The 21919-nt window shown below is 33.8% G+C and overlaps 4 protein-coding genes and 1 non-coding gene across 5 annotated transcripts in view; 3 read left to right on the top strand and 2 right to left on the bottom strand.

Moving 5' to 3' along the window:
- Positions 1-4550, top strand: part of LOC126776503 (synapse-associated protein of 47 kDa) — a 187407-nt gene extending 182857 nt beyond the window's left edge. Inside the window, exon 11 of the transcript XR_007669955.1 lies at positions 4417-4550. The gene's annotated coding sequence lies outside the window, so the exon portion shown is untranslated. The remainder of the gene's footprint in view (positions 1-4416) is intronic.
- Positions 1-10684, top strand: part of LOC126776470 (inverted formin-2) — a 100540-nt gene extending 89856 nt beyond the window's left edge. Inside the window, exons 9-26 of the mRNA XM_050499002.1 lie at positions 1134-1272; positions 1670-1849; positions 2524-2644; positions 2805-3004; positions 3205-3309; positions 3433-3593; positions 3707-3895; positions 4023-4149; positions 4806-4958; positions 5329-5520; positions 6070-6192; positions 6437-6572; positions 6734-6859; positions 6948-7085; positions 7360-7489; positions 7749-7867; positions 8076-8183; positions 8418-10684. Of these exons, the coding sequence (XP_050354959.1) occupies positions 1134-1272; positions 1670-1849; positions 2524-2644; positions 2805-3004; positions 3205-3309; positions 3433-3593; positions 3707-3895; positions 4023-4149; positions 4806-4958; positions 5329-5520; positions 6070-6192; positions 6437-6572; positions 6734-6859; positions 6948-7085; positions 7360-7489; positions 7749-7867; positions 8076-8183; positions 8418-9835 (3865 nt within the window). The 3' untranslated portion in view covers positions 9836-10684. The remainder of the gene's footprint in view (positions 1-1133; positions 1273-1669; positions 1850-2523; positions 2645-2804; positions 3005-3204; positions 3310-3432; positions 3594-3706; positions 3896-4022; positions 4150-4805; positions 4959-5328; positions 5521-6069; positions 6193-6436; positions 6573-6733; positions 6860-6947; positions 7086-7359; positions 7490-7748; positions 7868-8075; positions 8184-8417) is intronic.
- Positions 10685-11163: 479 nt separating this feature from the next.
- Positions 11164-15511, bottom strand: LOC126776500 (uncharacterized). The gene is made up of 6 exons (XM_050499077.1): positions 15382-15511; positions 13588-14089; positions 12757-13025; positions 12439-12638; positions 11938-12049; positions 11164-11358 (listed from the first exon to the last, which is right to left on the bottom strand). Exons 1-6 carry the CDS (start codon positions 15457-15459, stop codon positions 11242-11244), a joined length of 1278 nt encoding a protein of 425 aa, XP_050355034.1. The 5' UTR covers positions 15460-15511; the 3' UTR covers positions 11164-11241.
- Positions 14814-14975, bottom strand: LOC126776630 (U1 spliceosomal RNA). Its single transcript, XR_007669962.1, has one exon. It is a non-coding gene; the product is annotated as a U1 spliceosomal RNA (small nuclear RNA).
- Positions 15512-16410: 899 nt separating the features above from the next.
- LOC126776538 (cyclin-dependent kinases regulatory subunit-like) lies at positions 16411-18732 on the top strand. Its single transcript, XM_050499134.1, has 2 exons — positions 16411-16617; positions 17872-18732. The coding sequence occupies exons 1-2, from the start codon at positions 16559-16561 to the stop codon at positions 18092-18094; spliced, it is 282 nt and encodes a 93-aa protein (XP_050355091.1). The 5' UTR covers positions 16411-16558; the 3' UTR covers positions 18095-18732.
- Positions 18733-21919: the final 3187 nt, after the last annotated feature.

Here is a 21919-nt window from a genome sequence, read left to right as displayed (position 1 = left end):
TAGTACAATCAATCAATGTTCTAATGTCTAGTATTTTGTAAGAACAAGTTAAATAAAGCAATCACTAACTGGGAACTAACTAATATATGCAGCGGCCCACCGAATTATTTTAACGAAGCGGACCTATTAGTCAACTGAAATCTTAGTCCAGTAACGAAACCAACGTTTTGCAATGAAACGTGTTTCTAATTATCCAGTAACTATTAAAAAGATATGGTATCATTATAAAAATAAATTTTATTAATGTTAATAACAATCAAGTAACTCGGGGTAATAACAATCAATTATAAAACGGGTTTGTTAAGGGTAACTTTTTTGGTTAACTAATCATTAATGCAAATCATTATCAAAATATATTATATATACAATTGTAGTGAATATATGTAGTACGAACAGTAATTTCACCACATTTCCTTTCAATTATATGATATTATACTAAGCTTGCAAATTACTCGTTCCGGTCTAAAGTCCGAAGCTCTGTGTCCAACAAAATGACAAAAAAGGTTGTGCGTGGGCAAATCTGTCTCGAACCAAATATGGTTTGCTTGAATTATGAATAATCTTACGCGGATAATGGAGTATGAGTCGTTTAATAAGCATTTTATAAAGCATGTAAACAGAAATATCAGCATTTATTTAAATACTTATATTTATTTAAAATCCGTTGATTAAATTGAATACTATCTAGAATGGTTAATATACATTTATGAAAGCATATGCTATGAAGCTATTATCATACAGTATATCATATAATCATTCAAACCAATTCAAACCAATTATTACATTAGGTATTAATGAAATCAAAATTATAGGGTTTTTCTGTCATGTTATTAAAATAAAACCTATAATATTAGAAAATAAGAAATTAAATTTTGCCGATTCTATTTTTAATTACTTTTATGAATTAATATGAATAGAAAACAAATTATCAATGAAGACAATTTTCAAAATACATAATAAAATAGAGAATAAAAAGTAAACGAGGCAATTGATTAAGTAAAAAATATTTTAATGAGGCTTCTGAATTTAATAAATGCTTGGGTTTATAAATAATAGATTCAACATCCTAATCAAGAATTAGATTAAATAGATAATACAATCAATATGCTAAGATTATTAATTTCTTCATCCAGGCATGAAGCTGCCAGTCATCCAAACCTTGGCGTGCAACTCGATGTTTTCGAGGAGCAGAGAGAGAGTGATGAGGCGCAAGGCCCTGGTGGAATCAACCTTAACTCGCATTTGGATGTATTTTACGCTATATTAAAACAGGTAAAATAATCGTTATCTTTTATTATATTGTCTATTTATTATATTTTAAATTTAAATGAATTTCCACATTATTGTACTACGCTAGTTACCTCAATTACTGTTCAAGTGGCTTCATTTTCTTGTTAGCACAATGTCCATATTATTTCCACATATATGTGTCCACATGCAAAAATGTATAATTTTAATCATAATATGTACAGGCTATTAAATCCTTACTAATATCATAATTACGAGAGTGTGTTAGTTTGTTACGATATCACGTCTTAACTACTACAATAAATATATAAATAAAAAATAAACATAAAAACTATTTTTAACTGTAAAATGCGTTCTTATCGCAAAATAACTAGATATTCGAAATAAATTACCAAACAAATTATTACCATTTCCTCTTCAGGTATCAGACACACCCCAAGAGATTCCATTCCTGAGCATACTCCAGCACCTACTTCGAATAGACCCCAAAGAACCAGTCAGCGATATCGTTTGGGATACAGCTGAAACTTTAGTGCACAGAGCAACACTTCTAGAAACAAGAGAAGATGCTGCAAAACTGTTGCGAGCGCCAAGTGTTCAGGTAATTATGACATTAATTGTTTTATTAACATTGATTTTGATAGATTGTATTTATAGATTTGACTGCCTCGTTGATCTTATGGCTATATGTAAGGCCGAACACACGGAGGTCCTGGTGTCAATTCCCAGTTCGGGCCAATAAAAAAGTTATTGGGTTTTTCTGATAGAAAAAATTCTCAGTAGCTGACCGGAGTCTGGAAGTTGGAAGTGTGTACACTCCCGTGCCTCGGAAAGCACGTAAAGCCGTTAATCCTGCACCTGAACTCTTTCCGGTCGTGTCAGATTGCCGTCCCACGGGATTATGATAGTTATGAATAGAGAGTACATCTGTGTTTGCGCACACACTTGTGCACTATAATATCTCCTGCGCAGTTGGCTAATCTCTATTAAGATTGGCCGCCGTGGCCGAAATCGGTCTGGAGGACATTATTATTATATATGTAGACTTCAATAACAACGAAAAATAGTTATTGTTACATTTAAATTAAAACAAATAATTATGGAACGAACGATGCACATAAGCAATCTCTTAGGCTTTTTGGATATTTTCAAAAAGTATAAATATACATAAAATTAGATTTATATATTTCGTTGAATTAATAATTAGGCATATATATCTGTCACCTATTAATAACCACTCTTTAATTTAAATGTGAAAAAATACAAATATTCCAGGCTAAAATGGGCTGCACTTGTCAACATAGAGACACGGCAGGATCGAATCGCAAACAAAGCTTACAAAGAGCGTTATCTCCGCCACCACCACCGCCACCGCCGGCACCTGCACCCCCACCTGGTAAATTGCTTTTTAAATCATCTAGTATATTTTATAATATTTATGTTAAATACTTGCTTTCTTTTGAAACTTTGCTAAATCTCATCATTCTTCGTAACGATATTATTTTTAACTATAATTATTTATTATATTGATATTATATAATTAATGATAATTACAGTTGTGCCTCCACCGTTACCACCAGCTCCTCCAGCTCCACCAGCCCCACCGATACCGCGCGGTGCTCCCCCTCCACCACCACCAGCAGCCCTCTCACCACCTCCACCTCCAGCGCAAAACATCAAGTTACCACAGCAAGAGATACCACTACCGAAGACAAAGATGAAGACCATCAATTGGAACAAGATACCAAATAACAAAGTATATAATAATAGTTTTTTTTTCAAATTGCTCTTAAATATGTGTAATAATCGTAAGAATAAATAATCATTAAGTTTGCTTAAAAATAGTTAATCCTAATAAAATTCAAAATAAACTAGGATTTTGTTAAAATCCTATTCTCTTATTGGCAAAGAAACCAAAAACTACCAAAAATTTTCATATCAATAATTTATTTTCAGATTATTGGCCAAAATAATATTTGGTCAATCGTAGCGTCAAGTCACAAGCATTCACCAAAGTCAGAACTAGATTGGAGCGAAATCGAAGGACTGTTCTGTCAACAGGTATATATTAAAAAAAAGTCTGGATTATAATAACCGTAGTCTTCTTCTACCTCTTTATAACACATTAGAGTCTTTAGGACTCTTTTAACAAAAAATTAAACTGGTTAATAACTGTAATTTCAGGTACAACCACCCGGATCAGCTGGATCATCACCACGTCTCGGTCGAAGTCCTATCTGCGACAGTTCCGGGGAAAGAAAGCCGAGAAAAGAACCATCTGAAATCACACTTCTGGATGGAAAGCGTAGCTTGAATGTCAATATATTCTTGAAGCAGTTTAGAAGGTACTATTAAGTCTTTTAAGTTTCTAAATATTCATTCAAAATACAATTTTTCGTCTAATTTCATTCAAAATATTCTTCATTATTATTTCGAATATTTTTTTTTGTTTTCTTAGTTCCAACGAAGACATCATACAATTAATCCGCGAGGGGTCTCACGATGATATCGGTACAGAAAAATTGCGTGGTCTACTCAAAATTCTACCCGAAATTGACGAATGCGAAATGCTGAAAGCTTTCACTGGTGACGTCACTAAATTAGGCAATGCTGAGAAATTCCTTCTGCAACTCATCCAGCTGCCGAAGTAAGTGATTTAAGAGACCTACCAAACTACTTAATAGATAGATAAAATCAATTCTTATGACTGTTTTTTACTTCTAGCCATAAGTTAGATAAAACTATTCGTAAAACGTTTCATCATTTTGTTTCAGTTATAAATTAAGAATCGAGTGTATGCTTCTAAAAGAAGAATGGTCATCTACCGCTGGATATTTGGAAAGTGCGATCAACGCTATTCTGGTAGCTGGAGACGATCTCATGTCTTCCAGAGCTATACAGGTAATTCCACTAATATTTAAAGAAATATTTATAAGCGTTTACAGCATCAATTTGATGACAAAAATTATATCAGTAGCGATAATTTGTTCTGGTGGAGATTTCGCTCTTTTTGTCATATTTGATTCGATATTTGAAAGAAGAAGACACAACATTGTTTTACTAATCACTCGCAAGACAACGTTAATAAGCAAAACCGTTAGTTTCCTTAGATTTGTTATTCTTAAAAGTCTTAATTAATTTGTTTAAACTATCTCAAGGAGCAAGTAGTGGTGGTAGGGCTTTGTGCAAGCTCGTCTGGGTAGGTACCACCCACTCATCAGATATTCTACCGCAAAACAGCAATACTTGATATTGTTGTGTTCCGGTTTGAAGGGTGAGTGAGCCAGTGTAATTACAGGCACAAGGGACATAAAATCTTAGTTCCCAAGGTTGGTGGCGCATTGGATATGTAAGCGATGGTTGACATTTCTTACAATGCCAATGTCTAAGAGCGTTGGTGACCACTTACCATCAGGTGGCCCATATGCTCGTCCGCCTTCCTATTCTATAAAAAAAAAAAAAAAAGTTCGATAACCACGACATCTTGAACATAATATTTTTATATAATCCAATCAAAAATTATATTTTTTGTAATCCAAAATATACTTTGCTTACAGGAAGTACTTTATATAGCTTTAATAGCTGGTAACTTCCTGAACGCTGGTGGATACGCAGGGGGAGCTGCAGGAGTGAAGCTATCGTCGTTACAGAAGCTGTCAGACATTCGCGCTAATAAGCCTGGCATGAATTTAATGCACTATGTCGCTTTGGTAAGGCTGATTTGATAATAATACTGATAACGTTTGAAAAATATGTATATATTAAATTTCTTATTTATACCTTCTTCTTTGTTGTTATAATTGGAGAAGACAACAATAATTTTAATTGTTATATATCTAAAGAATAATGATTGGTAAATATATAATTATATATCTCCATAAATTTGCTCATAGTAAATAATTCCTGCGCAATCGGTCATTGCTTAAGATTTGTCCTCGTGACCGAAGTTTGGTCACAAGAGAAATAAACTATAATACATAATCAAAACGGAAATGTATCCCTTATCTGTGTAAAAACAAAATCTGTGTAATAAAACGTACAATACAGGTATTTCCTAATATCTTCAAATGTCTATTTCAGCAAGCGGAACGCAAAAACAAGGAGCTGATACACTTCGCTGACGATATAAGAGTTTTAGAGGAAGCGTCCAAAGCAAGCGTCGAACAGCTCCACAACGAGATCAACACACTCGCTCAGAGGATCAGCAATCTCAAGAGAGACATACAATCAACTCATCAAGATATAAAGAATCAAATGGGAGACTTTTTGCAGGTAACTTTCTATAATTATTGTCAACAAAGACTTTTATTTTTTGTAATTTTTATTGTGTTCTTATAATTCCTCCGTTATGTATAGTAAGCCTTTTTATTCCACATCAAAATGTTTACAATTCAAATGTTTCTTTGTCACTTAGTATATTTCTACATATAAATCTAGTGTTAGTGTGGTTAGTTATTTTCTTCTAATGTGGATTCCGACTTTTTTTTTAAATCCTTTAGGGACCAGAATTTGTTCAAAGTTATTTTATGTCTCCTTTCGTTATGTATAATCTTTAACTAATTTAAAACTACAGTATATTAGTAAAAAGAATGCTGATATTGAAAGTCTTAACTATTCAACCGATTATCACGTAAAAATGTTTTTAAGGGTATAATAGGGACTTAAGGTGAATCACACCTACTCCCCACGGGTGAAGCAATGGGCAGAAAGTAGTTCTTTGTAAATATATATTGTGGTTCCTAGACTATATATCTAAATCACCAATTTCTTTCATGTTGAAACTTTATAAAAAAATGCTCGATTCGGAATAATTTATTACAGGTTGCTGAAAGGGAGGTGTCAGCTTTAAACAAAGATATGGAAGAAGTCGAAAGTATGAGAAAGCAACTTGCAGAGTTCTTCTGCGAAGATCCCGTTTCTTTTAAACTTGAGGAGTGTTTCAAGGTATCGTTAACAGAATTTAACTATACCTAAAAACTGCTTATTAAATTTTATAAATAATTTCCATGCACTAGTCCAAATAACATAATATTGTGTTATTATTACACACAGTATTTCAGTATGAAAATTATATTTCCTATTTATGGAGTTCTATTATAAATATATCTGCAATGTGTTTTTTTTTTTTACTTTAATTATGAATGTGTCAGCAAGATCACAAAACTCATATCATATTAATTTGTTTCAGATATTTGTTACGTTCTGTAGCAAGTTCCGTTCAGCGGTAAATGATAACGAGAGGAGGAAAGCTCACGAGGAGCAGGCGGCCGCGAGGCGCCGCGCGCGCGACCAGGCCGCCGCCTCCGTCGCCAAGGCCAGGACAGGTAGCAACGGCACTCCTATATATATATTATAATTTATGTATTTGATTATAAAATTATCAATATATGTATATAACTTGTAACAATTATTGCTGTACATTTTATGCTACCTATTATATACATAATAAAAATAAATTTAAACATATCTATTAATATTGTTAAAGGTGGAAGTGTGTGCAGCACCCCAGCGTCAGATTGTGAATCTCTGATGGAGTCACTTCTTCTGGACATACGCAATGGTCTCAGTAGAAGATCATTAAGGAAACCACATGATTTATCACCGTCACCAGGTAAATATTAATACTTTATGTATGTCTAAATATGGTAAAAATCGAAGTTTGATTTTGAAAATAAAATGAGCAATGGTTATACTTTCAGATGTTACTCCAACTGGAAGCTTAAGAAGACGTAGCAGAGCGAGTCCAGGTGACGACGAGGATGGTTTGCTGGAGTTCTTACGGCATTCTTCGCCTGCGGCTAACGAGATGCGCGAGAGGAACGCCTGGGGAAGTCTGGGTATGTCCGAAAAAAAATTGATATTTTGCTTTACTAACTAAACTGTAATAAATATTTGTGGTTGTATTTACAAGACTACCTACCTGTTATTCTAAGGCGAAAAAGAAATTCTAACTAAATTTCTCCTTTACATGCTGTTATGATGGTTTGAGAGACGAATTGTTAACACAACACATACATATTAATATCAAATAATTTAAAAAAATGTAAAATTGTACTTTACATTTGGTATAAATGACTAAACTGGTCTACACGTACTATGTGGTCGTTGCAGACCGCTCGTGGTCGCGTCGCGCGCCGGTGCGCGCTCGCCTGGAGCTGCCCGAGCGCGAGCGAGCGCCCTCCCCACGCGCCTCGCCGCCCGCCTCGCCCGCTGTGCCTGACGCCACCAATACCGGGCCTAAGTGAGTTACAAGTTACAAGTCACAGTTTTTGTCAAAATTTTCTGACTTTTGTAATACTTATGAACATATTTTGATTTTGTTTTGAGTATATTTCATTATTCATTATTATATAATATAAAAATATATAAAAGAGAACCGAGTTTTTCTTTGTAATAATAATACTCGCTTCAAAATAATTATGAAATCGTGTCGATTCTACATCGGAAACTACGAATATGTATATTTTAGACGGGTTCTATGTATGATATGTTTCTTCTAGGGAGTGGAGACAGAAGATCGAGTCGTGGTTGCGCGCCAGCAGTGAAGAGGAGCGTCGCCCGCGCCCCGCACTCACGCGCCGCGCGCACACACACGCGCGCGCCTCGGAAAACGACTCCGGTTGGTAGACACTTACTACACTAGATAAATTGCGCATTATACTTTTCATTTAGTTTCCCTGAACTCAATGTCGCTTAAAACTGTATTTATACTAAATGGTCCATTAATAGTCAGAACTGTCTTAAATATCTGTTAGTTTTTGTACCATACCTTTAGATTTTATAAACTAATATAAGAACTCACTAATAAAATTAAAACTTATTTTCAGAGAGTGAGCGTAGTGCGGCGCTGGACACACTGGCAGAGTCTCGGGCGGAGTGGCGCCCCGCCGTGCCCACAGACACGGACCTCGTGAGGGCCATCGAAGCCGTCGAGGGTAAGAGACATATATTGCCTACTGTACACAAACATTGCGTTCCAATGTTTTTTTAATTATTTCTGAATTATATCTAATTATTTAATAACATAATAGTAAAAATCTTTAAACACGACAAATTCATAAAACGACTCTGAAATAACGACACAATGACGCAAATTCCAATTATAATTAATTTTGACTTTTGTGAACACTTTGAATTAAGTTATGCATTAAATATTTTATCATTTTCAGACGTCCAACCAAAAACGAAAGATAACAGGTTGCCGTGGAGAAAAACAGAAGAAAACGAAGAGATGCGGCGACTTAGAAGGCAGAGATCGCGCCAGCAAGTGGAATCCCCTCAGCTACTAGTATCAATAACTGAGGAGGAGAAACGAAAACTACCCGACATAACTGTCACGACTGCAAAAGAAATAAAAGCTGCGAAATCTGATAGAGTCGAAATAGATTCAGACAATATAGAAACACCACCAGTGCAAAGAAAAATGTTCCAACCTCCTCCAGAAAGGGAACCATGTCGGAAATACCAACCGTTTGTTTCTAATTCTAGTATCAATGATAAAGCTACTACTGAAATGAAAGATTTATGTCAAGAAATTTTGGGCGATGGACAATTTGATAGATTTTCTGCAGCTAGACGAACGAGAAGATATAAACGTAATGCAGAATCAAGTTCACCAGAAGAAGAAAAAAAACAAGAGAGTCAACCAGAACTAGTTGCAGAAACTGAAGTAATAAGACCGTCTAAATTAGACATCCAAGCTTCATATCCAATTGACTCTCCAAAAGAAATAGCTGTAGCTAAGCCCGTGGAAGAAACAGTGAAAGAAGATAAAGATTTTAGATTAAAACGTTGGCAGGACAGATTAAAAAGCCAAAGCGTAGGTGGCACAGATAAAACGCCTACTAAAGATAACAAATCGATACCATATTCGAGAATGAGGCGACAAACTTCAATTAACCAGGAGGATGTTCAAAAAGCCATTAGAGAATTAAAATCTCCAACTCAAACACCGACAGGAGTGTGGTCAAGGAACGCGTATAGAAAATCTATGAATGCAAAGTTGGAAAAAGTACCTTCCACTACGGAAAGGACAACGTCACCTCGAATCCCCAAAGTTAAAAGCGAACACGAGTTAAACGATGAAGGTTTCGAAGAAACGCAAAGCCTTAATTCGGAAAGCGCGTCACAGGGCGCTTCGTCTGGATGTAATATGGACTGCGAATCTCCAACTCCGAAAAAAGTAACAGAAATTCCAAAGAAAATTTCTACCAAAGAGACACGGACGCCACCTCGGACACCCTTAGATCCGAAACGTGGTCTACCAAAACGAGCCAGCTCTTTAAGAGTTGAACGATCTACATCTCGTGCATCATTAAGAAGTTCTAGAAGCTCTTTGAATAGTTCAGCGTCGGTGGCGACTGTGAAAAGGGCACCTTCTTCTTCAGTCAAACCCATCCCTAAGCCGATCCCAAAACCAGTTTCGAGGATGCCTGCATCCCGGTCGTCATCAAGTGGAAGTTCAGTAGGCATCTCAAGACCTCCAGTTAAGACACCTAACAGAACTTCTGGATTCATGAGACCGACCCAAGCCTCTAAAGGCAGAGGAACATCTCTTCAAACTGGCTTAAAACCTATTGTTAAATAAAACCAAATATTGGAATGCGAGATTTTTTGGCGCGTAATATACCATAATTTAAACAGATAAAAAAATATTTGTGATTAATTTTTTAAGCTGTACCAGTATAAAGGTTTATAAATGCGATAGTATTAATGTATGAAATAACAATTAAATAAAAAATAAATTATTGGAATCTTCAGATAAGGTGCTCGAATCTCAAAATAATCTGAAGTTTTCAATGACTGAGTTTTGTTTTAAGTCTAACGTCTAGATCTGTTTTAGAAATGAAAAAAAAATCGGTCTGGTTTATCATTTCGGCCCGTACGTTACTTTTGACGTGTTTTATAAGTTTTTATTATATTTTTTTAATTTTAATAAAAAAAATCCAAATGAGAAAACGATTAATTTTTCGTTTTGTAATTATTGTGCCACGATTTTGTACGGGTAATTTAAACATTTTAATCTTAGTTTACACCAGTGTTCTTTTTTAAAATATTTTAGTGCGATTTTGGATATACGATTAAAACATTTTATTTTTTCAAATTTTGTAATGGTCTTAAAAATTATCAAAATTTTTCCGTCCAAGTACCATTTCACAAAATGAATTACGGACAACCCTATTTTTTTAAAATTGTACAAATATTTAAATAGCAATTTTCACACGTGTTATTATATAATAAATGACTATTTTCACATTAAAAATTAATATAAACGATCTGATTTTTATACGTTATAGTTATTTTTATAGATCTTGAATTATTTTATCGTCACAAAGTAAGCATGGCTCTATTGAATAACTCTTAAGTTAACACCAATTGTTTTATTTTATGTGTTTATTGTTTACTAAAATACAATAAATTTATATCCGAAGGTATATTTCTTGTTATTTTATTTTCATTGACAAATAAGATATTATTTTCAAATTAAAGACATTCAATCAGAAAATCAAATAATCCAATTATATATATTACTATAATTTAAAAGTGCCTCGAATACAGTAAAATAAATAAAACAATTGAACCGATTGGCACCGTTATTTTTTATAACAACCTTCTTATTATTACTTAGATCTTTATGCTCCGATGACAATACAATTAAGTATTTGGTATTATCCAGTTGAACTGATGATGGAACCAGAAGATAGTAGCTTCAATGGTTTATAATACTTGAACCGCTTGAGTTTGGGTTTAACGCTAGTCCATGTACATTGAGAATGTTTTTTTATAGTTTTTTAATCTTTATCATGTATTTTTTTACTATATAAAAGGAAAAAAGCATGATTTTTGTGGTGTAACACCTTTTTTTCTGTATCTAGTTCCAGGATAAATTAAATCAAATTATAACTCATTTTTTCTAACAGAAGTTTATTAAATAAAGTCACTTTAAAACGGTTAAATATAAATTAAATATTTTTTTTTATATAATCTTTATATTTATATAAGACCTTCATCAACGAGTTCAATAACTAAGTCTGTCATCTTCTTTCTGCAATCAGCGTTGGATGTCCAAACAGGCTTGACGCAATCATGAGATGGAGCGACTTCACTTTCCTGGACAAAAGTTTAAATTAATTATAACCAACGAAATTGGTTATTGTTTGGTAATAGGCTCAAATGTAAAATGTCGATGTACATATGTCAGTATCTCTGTGTTATTTATATATTATTAATTTATTAGTAAGGTCCTCCAGACCGATTTTGCCATGGCGGCCAATCTCAAGAGAGATTAGCCAACTGCGCAGGAGATATTATAGTGCACAAGTATGTGCGCAAACACAGGTGTACTCTCTATTCCCTAGCTCTCATAATTCGACGGGACGGCAATCCGACACGACCGGAAAGAGTTCAGGCGCATGACCAACGGCTTTACGTGCTTTCCGAGCCACGGGAGTGTACAGACTTCCAATTTCTAGACCCCGGGCTGCTATTGAGAATATTCTACAGAAAAACCCAATAACTTTTTATTAGCCCAACTTGGGAATTGAATCCAGGACCTCCGGGTCAGCGGCTTTATTTCTAGCCATTAGACCAATGAGGCAGTTATAAATAGTTTATTAGTAATTAGTATAAACTGAGTAAAAGTGCAACTATAGAGATAAATAGCTTATAATGACATCATTTTTCATATACCTTTTCTTGATAAAGATTTGGAGCTTCGTTACTGTCACACGTCATAATAGGGTACATATCTAAAGCAATCCCAAGACCGAAGCGACTGCTTCTCTTGAACTCATCTTGTAACCTAAAAATGAATTTACAAAACCCTTAATATATAAAAAGCTTAAACTCATGTATATATTACTGTATAGGATTAATATTCCCTTAATTTTTTAATTTTCTCTTATCTTGAAATTGTTTCTTTTATAATATTTTTTTTCTAAATAAATTTACAGTTTTAATTTCATAACATCAAATTCTTACAGCCAAGCATGATGTGAATTCTAAAAACTGAGGTAATAATTTAACACATAAGTACAGTTAATATATAAGTGCTATAGCATAAATTTCACTGCTTTTGCCTTCGATCGTCAGTTAGCTAGAATGACGTCTTCAGTCCATTAGGTATGCTGCTATAAAAACAATTATAAGATCGTTTCTTATCTAAGGAACACATCTGTCTGTCCGTCTCACATATCGAAAAGTGTATCCCTGTCCAATATATTTCCATCACCCATCTCCAGCAATCTGGCGTGCAGCTCATCCGTGTAGTACTCTAGCAGAGCTGGTGTGTGCTCCGCGCGCTGTTGCCGCTCCAAGCAAAGATAGATGAGAAATGCCAAATCAAGAGCTGGTGATGCGTAGCGAGCTAGCTGGAAATCTACTATGTACATCTGAAAATCAAAAATAAAGTAATAATAGTGCTTTTTTGGAAATATATCATGAACGAGTACTTTTACAGATTAGAAAAGAAAATAAATTACAAGTACTATTATAAAATAATAGTCTGACCTCAGCAATGTCTCCATTTACAAATTTAAACAGCATATTGTTTGTCCAGCAGTCGCCATGACAGATGACTGCTAATGGTTCTTTTGGAGTCACCATATCCACCATAGTCTGGAAGAAGGTATCCTCATTGCAGAACCGTTTGAATGGACCCAGGTATTTCTCCCTATCCTTCGATTCCTTCAACTCTTCCTCCACCATAGCTATTGCGTTACGAGTTGCTTCGCTGTAGTAACTCCTATAGTAGTCTTCGTTTTCAGCGACGAAAAAGACTGGGAAAATTAAAGCAAGTTATGCAAATGTAAAACTAAAGTCAAAACTAATCGACTGTAAACGTCCAACTGCTAAATAAAACCTTAGTTTAGTAAAAAGTACATAACCTGACGACCTTGTTGGTCTAGTGGCTAGATTAATGCTGCAGATCCCGAGATTCCGGGTTCAAACGCCAGAACGGGCTAACAATAAAAAGTCAATAGCAACCCGGAGTTAGGAAGTGAGAAATGAGTGGTTCTGTGCCTGAACTCTTTCCGGTCGTGTCGGATCGCTGTCCCATCGGATTAAAATAGTGCAACTGTGTTTACATGATAATATATCCTGCGCAGTTGGCTAAGCTATCTTGAGATTGCCCGCCGTGCCGAAATCGGCCAAGAGGACATCACAGTATTGCTTGCCTCAATATAAACTGGCGATTTTTCGAAATCTCGCAAAAACGCACATTTTACCCATCTAGGCATGTAACAACATGATTAAAATGAATTGTAGGGAAACTAGCAGTGGTATTAATATAGATTCTACCGAGAATAACCGGTATAAATAGATAGGCGTACATCTTACCCTCGGAAATTCCATCTTGTATGTTCAACAGCTCATAGAACCCTTCAGGGTCATAATATTTCATAGCCAAAGAAAGCGCGTGAAAATGCGACAAATGCTTCAACACAAAATAGCACTGTTCCAAGCTCAAGCCCTGCGTCCTATCTGGCATCACGAAGCCAAGTTCCTTCAAATCTTTCAAAATGACCAGATCATTTTGTGCCAAGTAGCATTTCGGTATGGATTTGAAGGGATGCGTGACCTTTTCCCACTGACTCTGAAATTTCGACAGAGCTGGCCATATCTTTGTGTAAAAAGCGACTTCATTGCAGAATAGCTCATCACTTTTGAAAGCTTCTCGCCGTAATATGCTTTCGGGTAAACATTTGTATATAATAGAACCCACCCAGGGTTCAATGATCTCGGTTGTCCCATCTGAGTCCAAATGTTTACTTGACCCCTTCAATGTTATTCTATAAACCATTGACGTATAGTTGTCTCCTCTTTTCGATCCCGGAGCTCCCTAAATTAACATCAAAAATCAAAATATCATACTTTATTGAACTCCCATATTAATATTAATTATTAGTAGTGATTCGTCTTTCTCAATTATATACTTGTAATAATGATATATAATTAAATTTATATATATTTTTATTACGTGTATAATTTTAAACTTATTACATTGTACTGAGTATAATATGCCTTAGACCTTATTTACGAATACCTTATTGGTTTGACGAATAAATTTTAATGTCAGCTTTATTGGTCCCCGTCCCGACTTCGTATGGGCAAAATAAGGTATTCATATGAATATATTTTGTTATTTTAAACCAACCATACTAATGTAAGTCATTGAACAATACTCCCCACGTATTTTTACGCGTTCATCTAAGTATATTTTTTTGAAGAGCAAAGTATTAAAAGTAATATTTATCTATATAAAACGTTTAAAGTTAATATGTTATTTATTTTCACAGCACAGTAACGGGGAAAAGATCGGTTAGCGAATGATGAATGCCTATCTCATCACCCGATGAAATCCGTTTCTTCAGGACTTGATTATGAAACATTGTTTTTTTTTTTCTACTACTCAAAAAGTAAGTGGAGGCACCGATATGTTGAGGACAGACGTGCATTGTGCATGACTCGTATACCGTTTTTATAGATTTTTTTAATTAAAATATGAAATTCGTTAACTCTTTATAGTATACATTGGCAATTAGTACATATTCGTGTTATTATAAGGGGGACGGCGCGTACGCAGTCCCCACTACCAAAAATTACGCGTCCGAGTTATCCGCATTAGGGATAATCGCAGAGGTCAACCCATCCGCAGTGCAATGGATAAGTCTCGCTCTGGGGGAACCGCCTTCATGATCACGGTATCCCCTACGCCAGGTAAGTATGCTTTAAGTTTAGTTTCGGTGGGATGTCATTAAACGGCAAGAAATTTAGCCATCGCGATTCAGGATTTTACCAAAACAGTACAGCGACATCTAGCTAGTGTAGTGAGAACTATGACGAACGAAATAGACATTTAGTGGAATGGAACGTTATTATTTTATTGAAGATAAGAAAACATTTTCATATATCTATTACAGTCATTTTATTATAATATTATGATAACAATTTATTTTAAAATGGCTTAATTTCCGAATATTTATAAACTATGTATTTTAAAAAATGTGAATGATATAGATAAAATAAAAAATATTTTAACTAAATAAACAATATTTTATAATATATAAAAAATCACAAATATATTTTTATTATAATCGAAACTTAAAAAACTTTCGACCTACTTTTACTTACCTCAAAATCCTGAATGATAACATCAGGATATTCATCCTTTAGAAGATCCTGAAGGAATTCCAGAGTAATGTATGACATGTCAGTGATGGTGTCGTTCTTGATTTAGGATATCAACTGAATTGCCTGGATGTGGAAGCAGATAGCTAAACTACCGGTTTGAGTTGCAATCGTTGTTTATTAGTAATGGGTAACAAACTGTAACAACAAATTGAAAAGATTTAGGGACAACATTGTGTTTTAAAAAACATTTACCAACCGCATTTTATAAAGTAGCTTGTGAAATTATCGTTATTATAATTAATTACTATTATGATACTATTTCGTAAAGAAACGCTATTAGTTTGTTTCGTTGTAATTATAATATTTATCATAAACATACTTTGTTTTAATAAGGTTAAAATGATATTAACAGGATTATATTTTTTTTACATATTATATCATTAATATAACATACCAAAAATATGTTTATCCTTAAAAAAAACATAGTCTCTCTACTCTGTAGGGACTTATTATTGAATTGTTGCAGCAGTGGGGTCGCTTAGATTGAATAATGTTCGTTGCCGCATCGTTAGCGAGATTTTCCCTTGTTTGCGTATAAGTGTTTCCGCAACTATTTTGCTTATAAATAGTGTAAGTATTAGATATTTATACAACCGTTCATTAATTTTATTGACTTTTTCTAAAAATAATAACATCAAATTAAACCAAAATCATTTTTGTCTGTCGTATTGATAAAAAAAAAATCTCTAATAAAATTTCTAATAAAATTAAATATAATTTTTGAATAATCTTACTCCATAATCTCATTCCAAAATTAATATAACATTCCATAATCAATTTTATACTTTATATAAGGATTTGTACACTTTTTTATGTATTAATTGATGATATCATAATATCATATCTTTAAATATGGCATTTACTAATTTATGATGAAATGTATTTATTTCAATCCTATTTCAATTTCCATAGAGGTTTTTTAATATGGCAACAAATTTTTGACCGCCAATGTTTTGATTATTTTGACAGATAAAACAGCTGGGAAGAAAATCAATCGTACCACGTACAAGCAACACGCATTTTATCTTATGAAATAGTCTTAATTTAATAATAAGCCTGACTGCTTTTTTAATTGAAAATTAAACGGTACTTTGTTTGAATATATTTATTTAAAAACATGCCAGTAGATCAGATACAGTATTCAGAAAGGTACAACGATGATGTTTATGAATATAGGTAAGATCTTTGTATAATTCAATTACTTTCTATTTAATCAAAATTGATTTTGCTTAAAATTATAGTAGGTTTGACAAAAAAATTATGATAATCTCGCTAAACATCTATTATGTATCACCTCAAATTGTATAGAATTAAATAACATATTGACAGAAAGAAATTCTTATTCACTACTTTCAAATATTTAGTGTCCATCAATGCAGTACAGTCACCATATTCTTTTACATATTAGAATATAATTATATAATTCAGATTTTGAATCTGTTATACAATGATAGTTTTAGGTAATCACTTAACCTTATTTAGCTTATATTTGACTGCCTCATTGGTCTAGTGGCAAGATGTAAGGCCACAGACCCGGAGGTGCGGGGTTCTAATCTCAGGCTGGCAAATAAAACGTTATTGGGTTTTTCTGTCGAAAATTCTCAGTAGCAGCCCAGAGTCTGGGAAATGGAAGTGTGTCCTGCATCTGAACTCTTTTCAGTCGTATCGGATTGCTGTCCCATCGGATTATGAGAGTTAGGGTATAGAATGAACCTGTGTTTGTGCATACACTTGTGTACGGTGTGTATAATAGGGCCTGCGCAGTTAGCTAATCTCTTTTGAGATTGGCTGCCGTGGCTGAAATTGGTCCAAAGATCATTATTATATAGCTTATATAATGCTTTACTTAGTTTTTGTAGTTTCCAAAAAACATGAGACATGAACTCCATGAATACAAATATTAAGCTTGTTGCTCAGCAATTAAAGGTCATATAGTCAGGGTATTATAGTGAAATATCCAGTGTTTATTCAAACTATATTAGTTGTAACATTTAGTTGCATAATTCATTCAAAACATTCAAATATGATTTGATTCTTTTACTGGATCTGAGTGGTGTGGTTCTGGTAAAATATATAGAATAAATTTAGCTCATTTCAAACCTTCTGTCATGTAAGAACTAACAAAGGAAATATTTGTTACATGTAATCAATTGAGCCTCAACCATATGGTGACAAGTAAAGACAATAGATTTTGTAAATTATTTTGTTCTTTGATATTATTATTAGTATTACTCTGTTTGCATATATTACAGAGATCAAATAATAAAAAAAAAAAAACTTTAAATCTTGATACTGCCAAGTCTAATTTTAACGAATGTTGTAAGAATATTTTGCATTAGCTTACCTTTCTTAAGCTTAGAGGCCACATGTTAAATAAGTTAGGTTAATCAATCACTTTTTTTTAGCACACTTTCTATATTTGTTTTTCAGGCATGTAATTCTCCCACCGGACATAGCCAGACTAGTACCAAAATCCCACCTTATGACAGAAACAGAATGGAGAAACCTCGGGGTCCAGCAGAGTCCCGGGTGGTTACATTTTATGGTACATAACCCAGAGCCACATGTCCTTTTATTCAGGCGACCTCGGACTGATATACCAACTCCCGTTAATGGCTTAGATGCAAGTACTTCTTCCACAGTTAGAGTCTGATATAGAGGATAATAACTTTAGTTAATAGGCCACACATTTAACTTATTATGAAACTCATGGAATATGTTTAAAGATAGTTTATGGTAATGTAAATTTTCACAAATTAATAATTTCTTAACGAGAATAAGTATTTGTATGTAAGCAATAATACAAGACAGTCTAATGTTATCTTATGAGATGTAATTGAAAATGTATACAATGTGTTGTATTTTGTGATGTAACTAACATATTCAATATTGAATTTGTAAGTATGCGTTAAAATGCATCAATTGTCCCTAATATTAAAACCTCATTGAACATTTAGGTGTTTTTTACTGCTCATACATTTGCTCACTCGAGTGCTTTGTTAAAGAATTTTTTTATTGAAATGTTGTTGAATATCATAACTTAAAAGTGATATTGATAAATGCTGTGTGTGATATTCTGAAGCGTACCTAATATCTATATGTATGTTTATAGGTGCTTAAAACAAAGTAAAAAGTGGCCTTAGACTGATGTATGTAACTTTAAAATTAATGCTAAGTGCACTCACAATGTATAAAAACAAATTATATTTAAAATGCAATGGATTTATTTAAGAACATTATAAACGTGCTTAACATATTGTTAACCAAATAAAAATTATTATGTTTCTTTTATTTTGTGGTTTTTTTTATATTTATTCCGTACAGTTTATATGCTTCTGTATTTAGTAGTGTTATACATTGTAGTATACAGTAACAGTAACAGCCTGTTAATGTCCCACTGCTGGGCTAAGGCCTCCTCTCCCTTTTGAGGAGAAGGTTTGGAGCTTATTCCACCACGCTGCTCCAATGCGGGTTGGTAGAATTCACATGTGGCAGAATTTCAGTGAAATTAGACACATGCAGGTTTCCTCGCGATGTTTCCTTCACCGTAAAGCACGAGATGAATTATAATCACAAATTAAGCACATGAAAATTCAGTGGTGCTTGCCCGGGTTTGAACCCAAGATCATCGGTTAAGATTCACGCGTTCTTACCACAGGGCCATCTCGGCTTTACTTGTTACTAATTAGGAAGATGATTTTTTTTTTTTTTATGATCTCAAAAATCATATTTAAAATATAAAAAATATTGGCGATTTTTTTTTTACGATATCTGCAAAAATGAATTTTTTACAAATTTTTAAAGTTACGAGTTGTTAAATTCCTTTCTGGAGCGACCAATCGACGCGTGACGTCACATCGCCCAACGTCGCTCACTCGCCCATACAATTTCACCTAAATTTTCGCATTATTCTTGATTTTATTTATATTTCGGTTATTATAAAATAAAGACTCATATATTTATTATACAGTACCATAGCATACTAATTTAACAAATAGAACTCAGGAAAAGTACTCTTTCTATATATATTATCAACTAAAACAAATAGATGTTTTCGTGATGAGCATTTTAATATGAGTACCTTAGTAGTGAAATTTGTCGTATTTATAAGTTTTTTGTTTTAGGATCAAACATTTAATTTTTACAGGCTAGTTATAAGTATTCGTTTGATATAAACATAATTCAGAATGTTCGTAATACGGCCTTGATACGTTGAACCTTGTTACCTTGATAGTGTTGTCATAAGAGTTTGTATCGATGAAAAATGCATTTCATTGTTAATCTTAGGTTTATTGTAAATCTTGAAGATGATTTGTGAACAACGCCGTATCGACAATGATATAAGTTAAAAAAATCATTCATGACTGCGACCCATTGAAATAGATTTTTGCCATATTAGGTTTCTTTGAAAGTCAAATACGTAGTCTAATATAGTATATATGATACATATGTCATTTAAATAGGCTTATAAGGGGACTTTTGATTTGCCATGTTACAGTATATAATTAAACGTAAAGCTACCACCTACTCCGCTTCTTCTGTATTTTAATGACATGTGAAAATTAGCATCATTCAATGTTGGCAGACGACAGCACTGTAGACGCCTTATATACCGGCCGCGCTAATATTTGTCGGGAACACTTCGATGAGTATAAACTTATGTCTGAAATAACAAGTTTTTATTAACCAAAGTCTGAGATTGGGGTCAACCAAACTTGGTACAACTCAACACCAATACGACACAAGTTAGCGCGATGACTTCTAAATTGACACTTTTTAATCGCGATGAATTCTAAAATGACCATCCCGTCATGTTGAGAATACCGCCTCGCTACCAAATCCAGTATCAGGACGTTAGGTTCCGCGGTCTATTGGAAGGTGAAGCCAAATTAGCCTCTAAAAGCTTTGAGTGCTCAACAAGCTAAGTCAGTACTTCACGTCAGCTCCTCGCCTAAAATTCTAAAAGGTGAAAACTCAGCCCCACATGGAGTACTGCTTTCATCTCTGGGCGGGAGAGATGTCATGTCATTATCTTACTGTATCTCTGCATCTTCTATCGCATCTTTTACGGAGAATGCTCTGAGGAACTGTTTAGATTAATCCCATGCGCTGAATTTCACCATCACCACCACCGGACATCGCGTCTATATTCTAAATTCCATCCTTACCAACTCGATGCCTGGAAAACTACTACAGCGCTATTTTTAAAGCATTTCCTGCCATTTCTGTGGAACCATATTACCCGGTGACTTTTTCAAACCGTTATCACATAAAAACCTTCAAGAAAAGCCTAAGCCTACTCATTCCTTTAAGGCCGACAGCGTACCTGCAAGCACTCCGATGTTGCTGTCCTTGGACAGTGGTAATCACTTTCTATCAGGAAAGCCTCCTGCTTGTTTGGCCCCCTTTTACATAAAAAAGGTTTCTTCCAGTAACAGATTATTTCATTAAAAGTGGGCTCCTCACATCGCTATGAGCGCTACCAATGACATAGTATGTTTACATCCTTCACATTCGAGATTGTTAATTTTATATGCACTTTCATTAGAGGAAAATTTACAATAATATGCCGTGGCTTTCTATCGTAACTATCGCACCCCGAACTGCGCACGTAAAATTAAAATGTAAGAAATGTATATTATGTTCTAAATCGATATTATCTTCTATCGAAAGCGGAATTCACTAGTTAGTATCTAAATGAAGAATACGGACTTATTGCCGATCACAGTTATGATCAACTGCATTAACAAAATATTAAAACAAACAATAATAATAAGCTCAATAATATATTTCGAGTGATTTGTGAAAGAATCCGCAATCATAAGATCGACTTTCGGTAGATTATTTGTTAGTCGACGTGAAAATACTGCTCTTATTTAAGCATAAAATAATATATTAATAATCGTTCTAATATTATTATAAAAAAACATATGTCGTCAAATCACAAAGAACGATAAAATAAATATAAAATTATCAACGCGTGTATCGCAAAAGAGTCGCCCGCAATAACGAATAGGCGAAATGACGTCAGTCAAAACTCGGACGAAGTAAAAATTATATGAGAGCGCCTAAATTGATTTGCTTATTAAAAAAAAGGTTAACATGATATAATCATAATTTTTTCACACATGTTATTATAATCATTTAAAGATTATTTTAGTACAAAAAAAATTACTTTTTTTTTTAAATTTACATCTTCCTAATTGTACTAGGAGACTAAGTTATGTACAATTTGTAGTAGCGTAGGTGATACCCCATCCTCCCCGTGTCTGTCAATTTTTTTTTGTATTGCAATATGCAATACAAAAAATTCGTAATTCCGATAGATTCAAGGTACCTTGGTAAGTGTTGAAAAGGTTTTGTGACCAAACAACTTCAGCGCTTCTTTTAGAATAATTTAATAATTGTAGCTCGATATTTAATTGTCCAATGTACCAAGAGAGTAGAATATTAAGAGGTGTTTAAGTTCTTTCTTACT

The sequence above is a fragment of the Nymphalis io genome, chromosome 20, assembly GCF_905147045.1.
Source record: "Nymphalis io chromosome 20, ilAglIoxx1.1, whole genome shotgun sequence".
Classification (NCBI taxonomy): domain Eukaryota; kingdom Metazoa; phylum Arthropoda; class Insecta; order Lepidoptera; family Nymphalidae; genus Nymphalis; species Nymphalis io.
Note: the sequence above shows the minus strand (reverse complement) of the source record. Positions and strands in the feature narration are given on the sequence as shown.

Coding starts and splice junctions, on each gene's coding strand:
- LOC126776538 (XM_050499134.1), top strand. CDS start 16,559: ATGCCAGTAGATCAGATACAGTATTCAGAAAGGTACAACGATGATGTT. Junction 16,618..17,871: donor GATGATGTTTATGAATATAG/GTAAGATCTTTG, acceptor TTTGTTTTTCAG/GCATGTAATTCTCCCACCGG.
- LOC126776500 (XM_050499077.1), bottom strand. CDS start 15,459: ATGTCATACATTACTCTGGAATTCCTTCAGGATCTTCTAAAGGATGAA. Junction 14,090..15,381: donor TTATCATTCAGGATTTTGAG/GTAAGTAAAAGT, acceptor ATGTTAATTTAG/GGAGCTCCGGGATCGAAAAG. Junction 12,639..12,756: donor TAAATGGAGACATTGCTGAG/GTCAGACTATTA, acceptor TTTGATTTTCAG/ATGTACATAGTAGATTTCCA.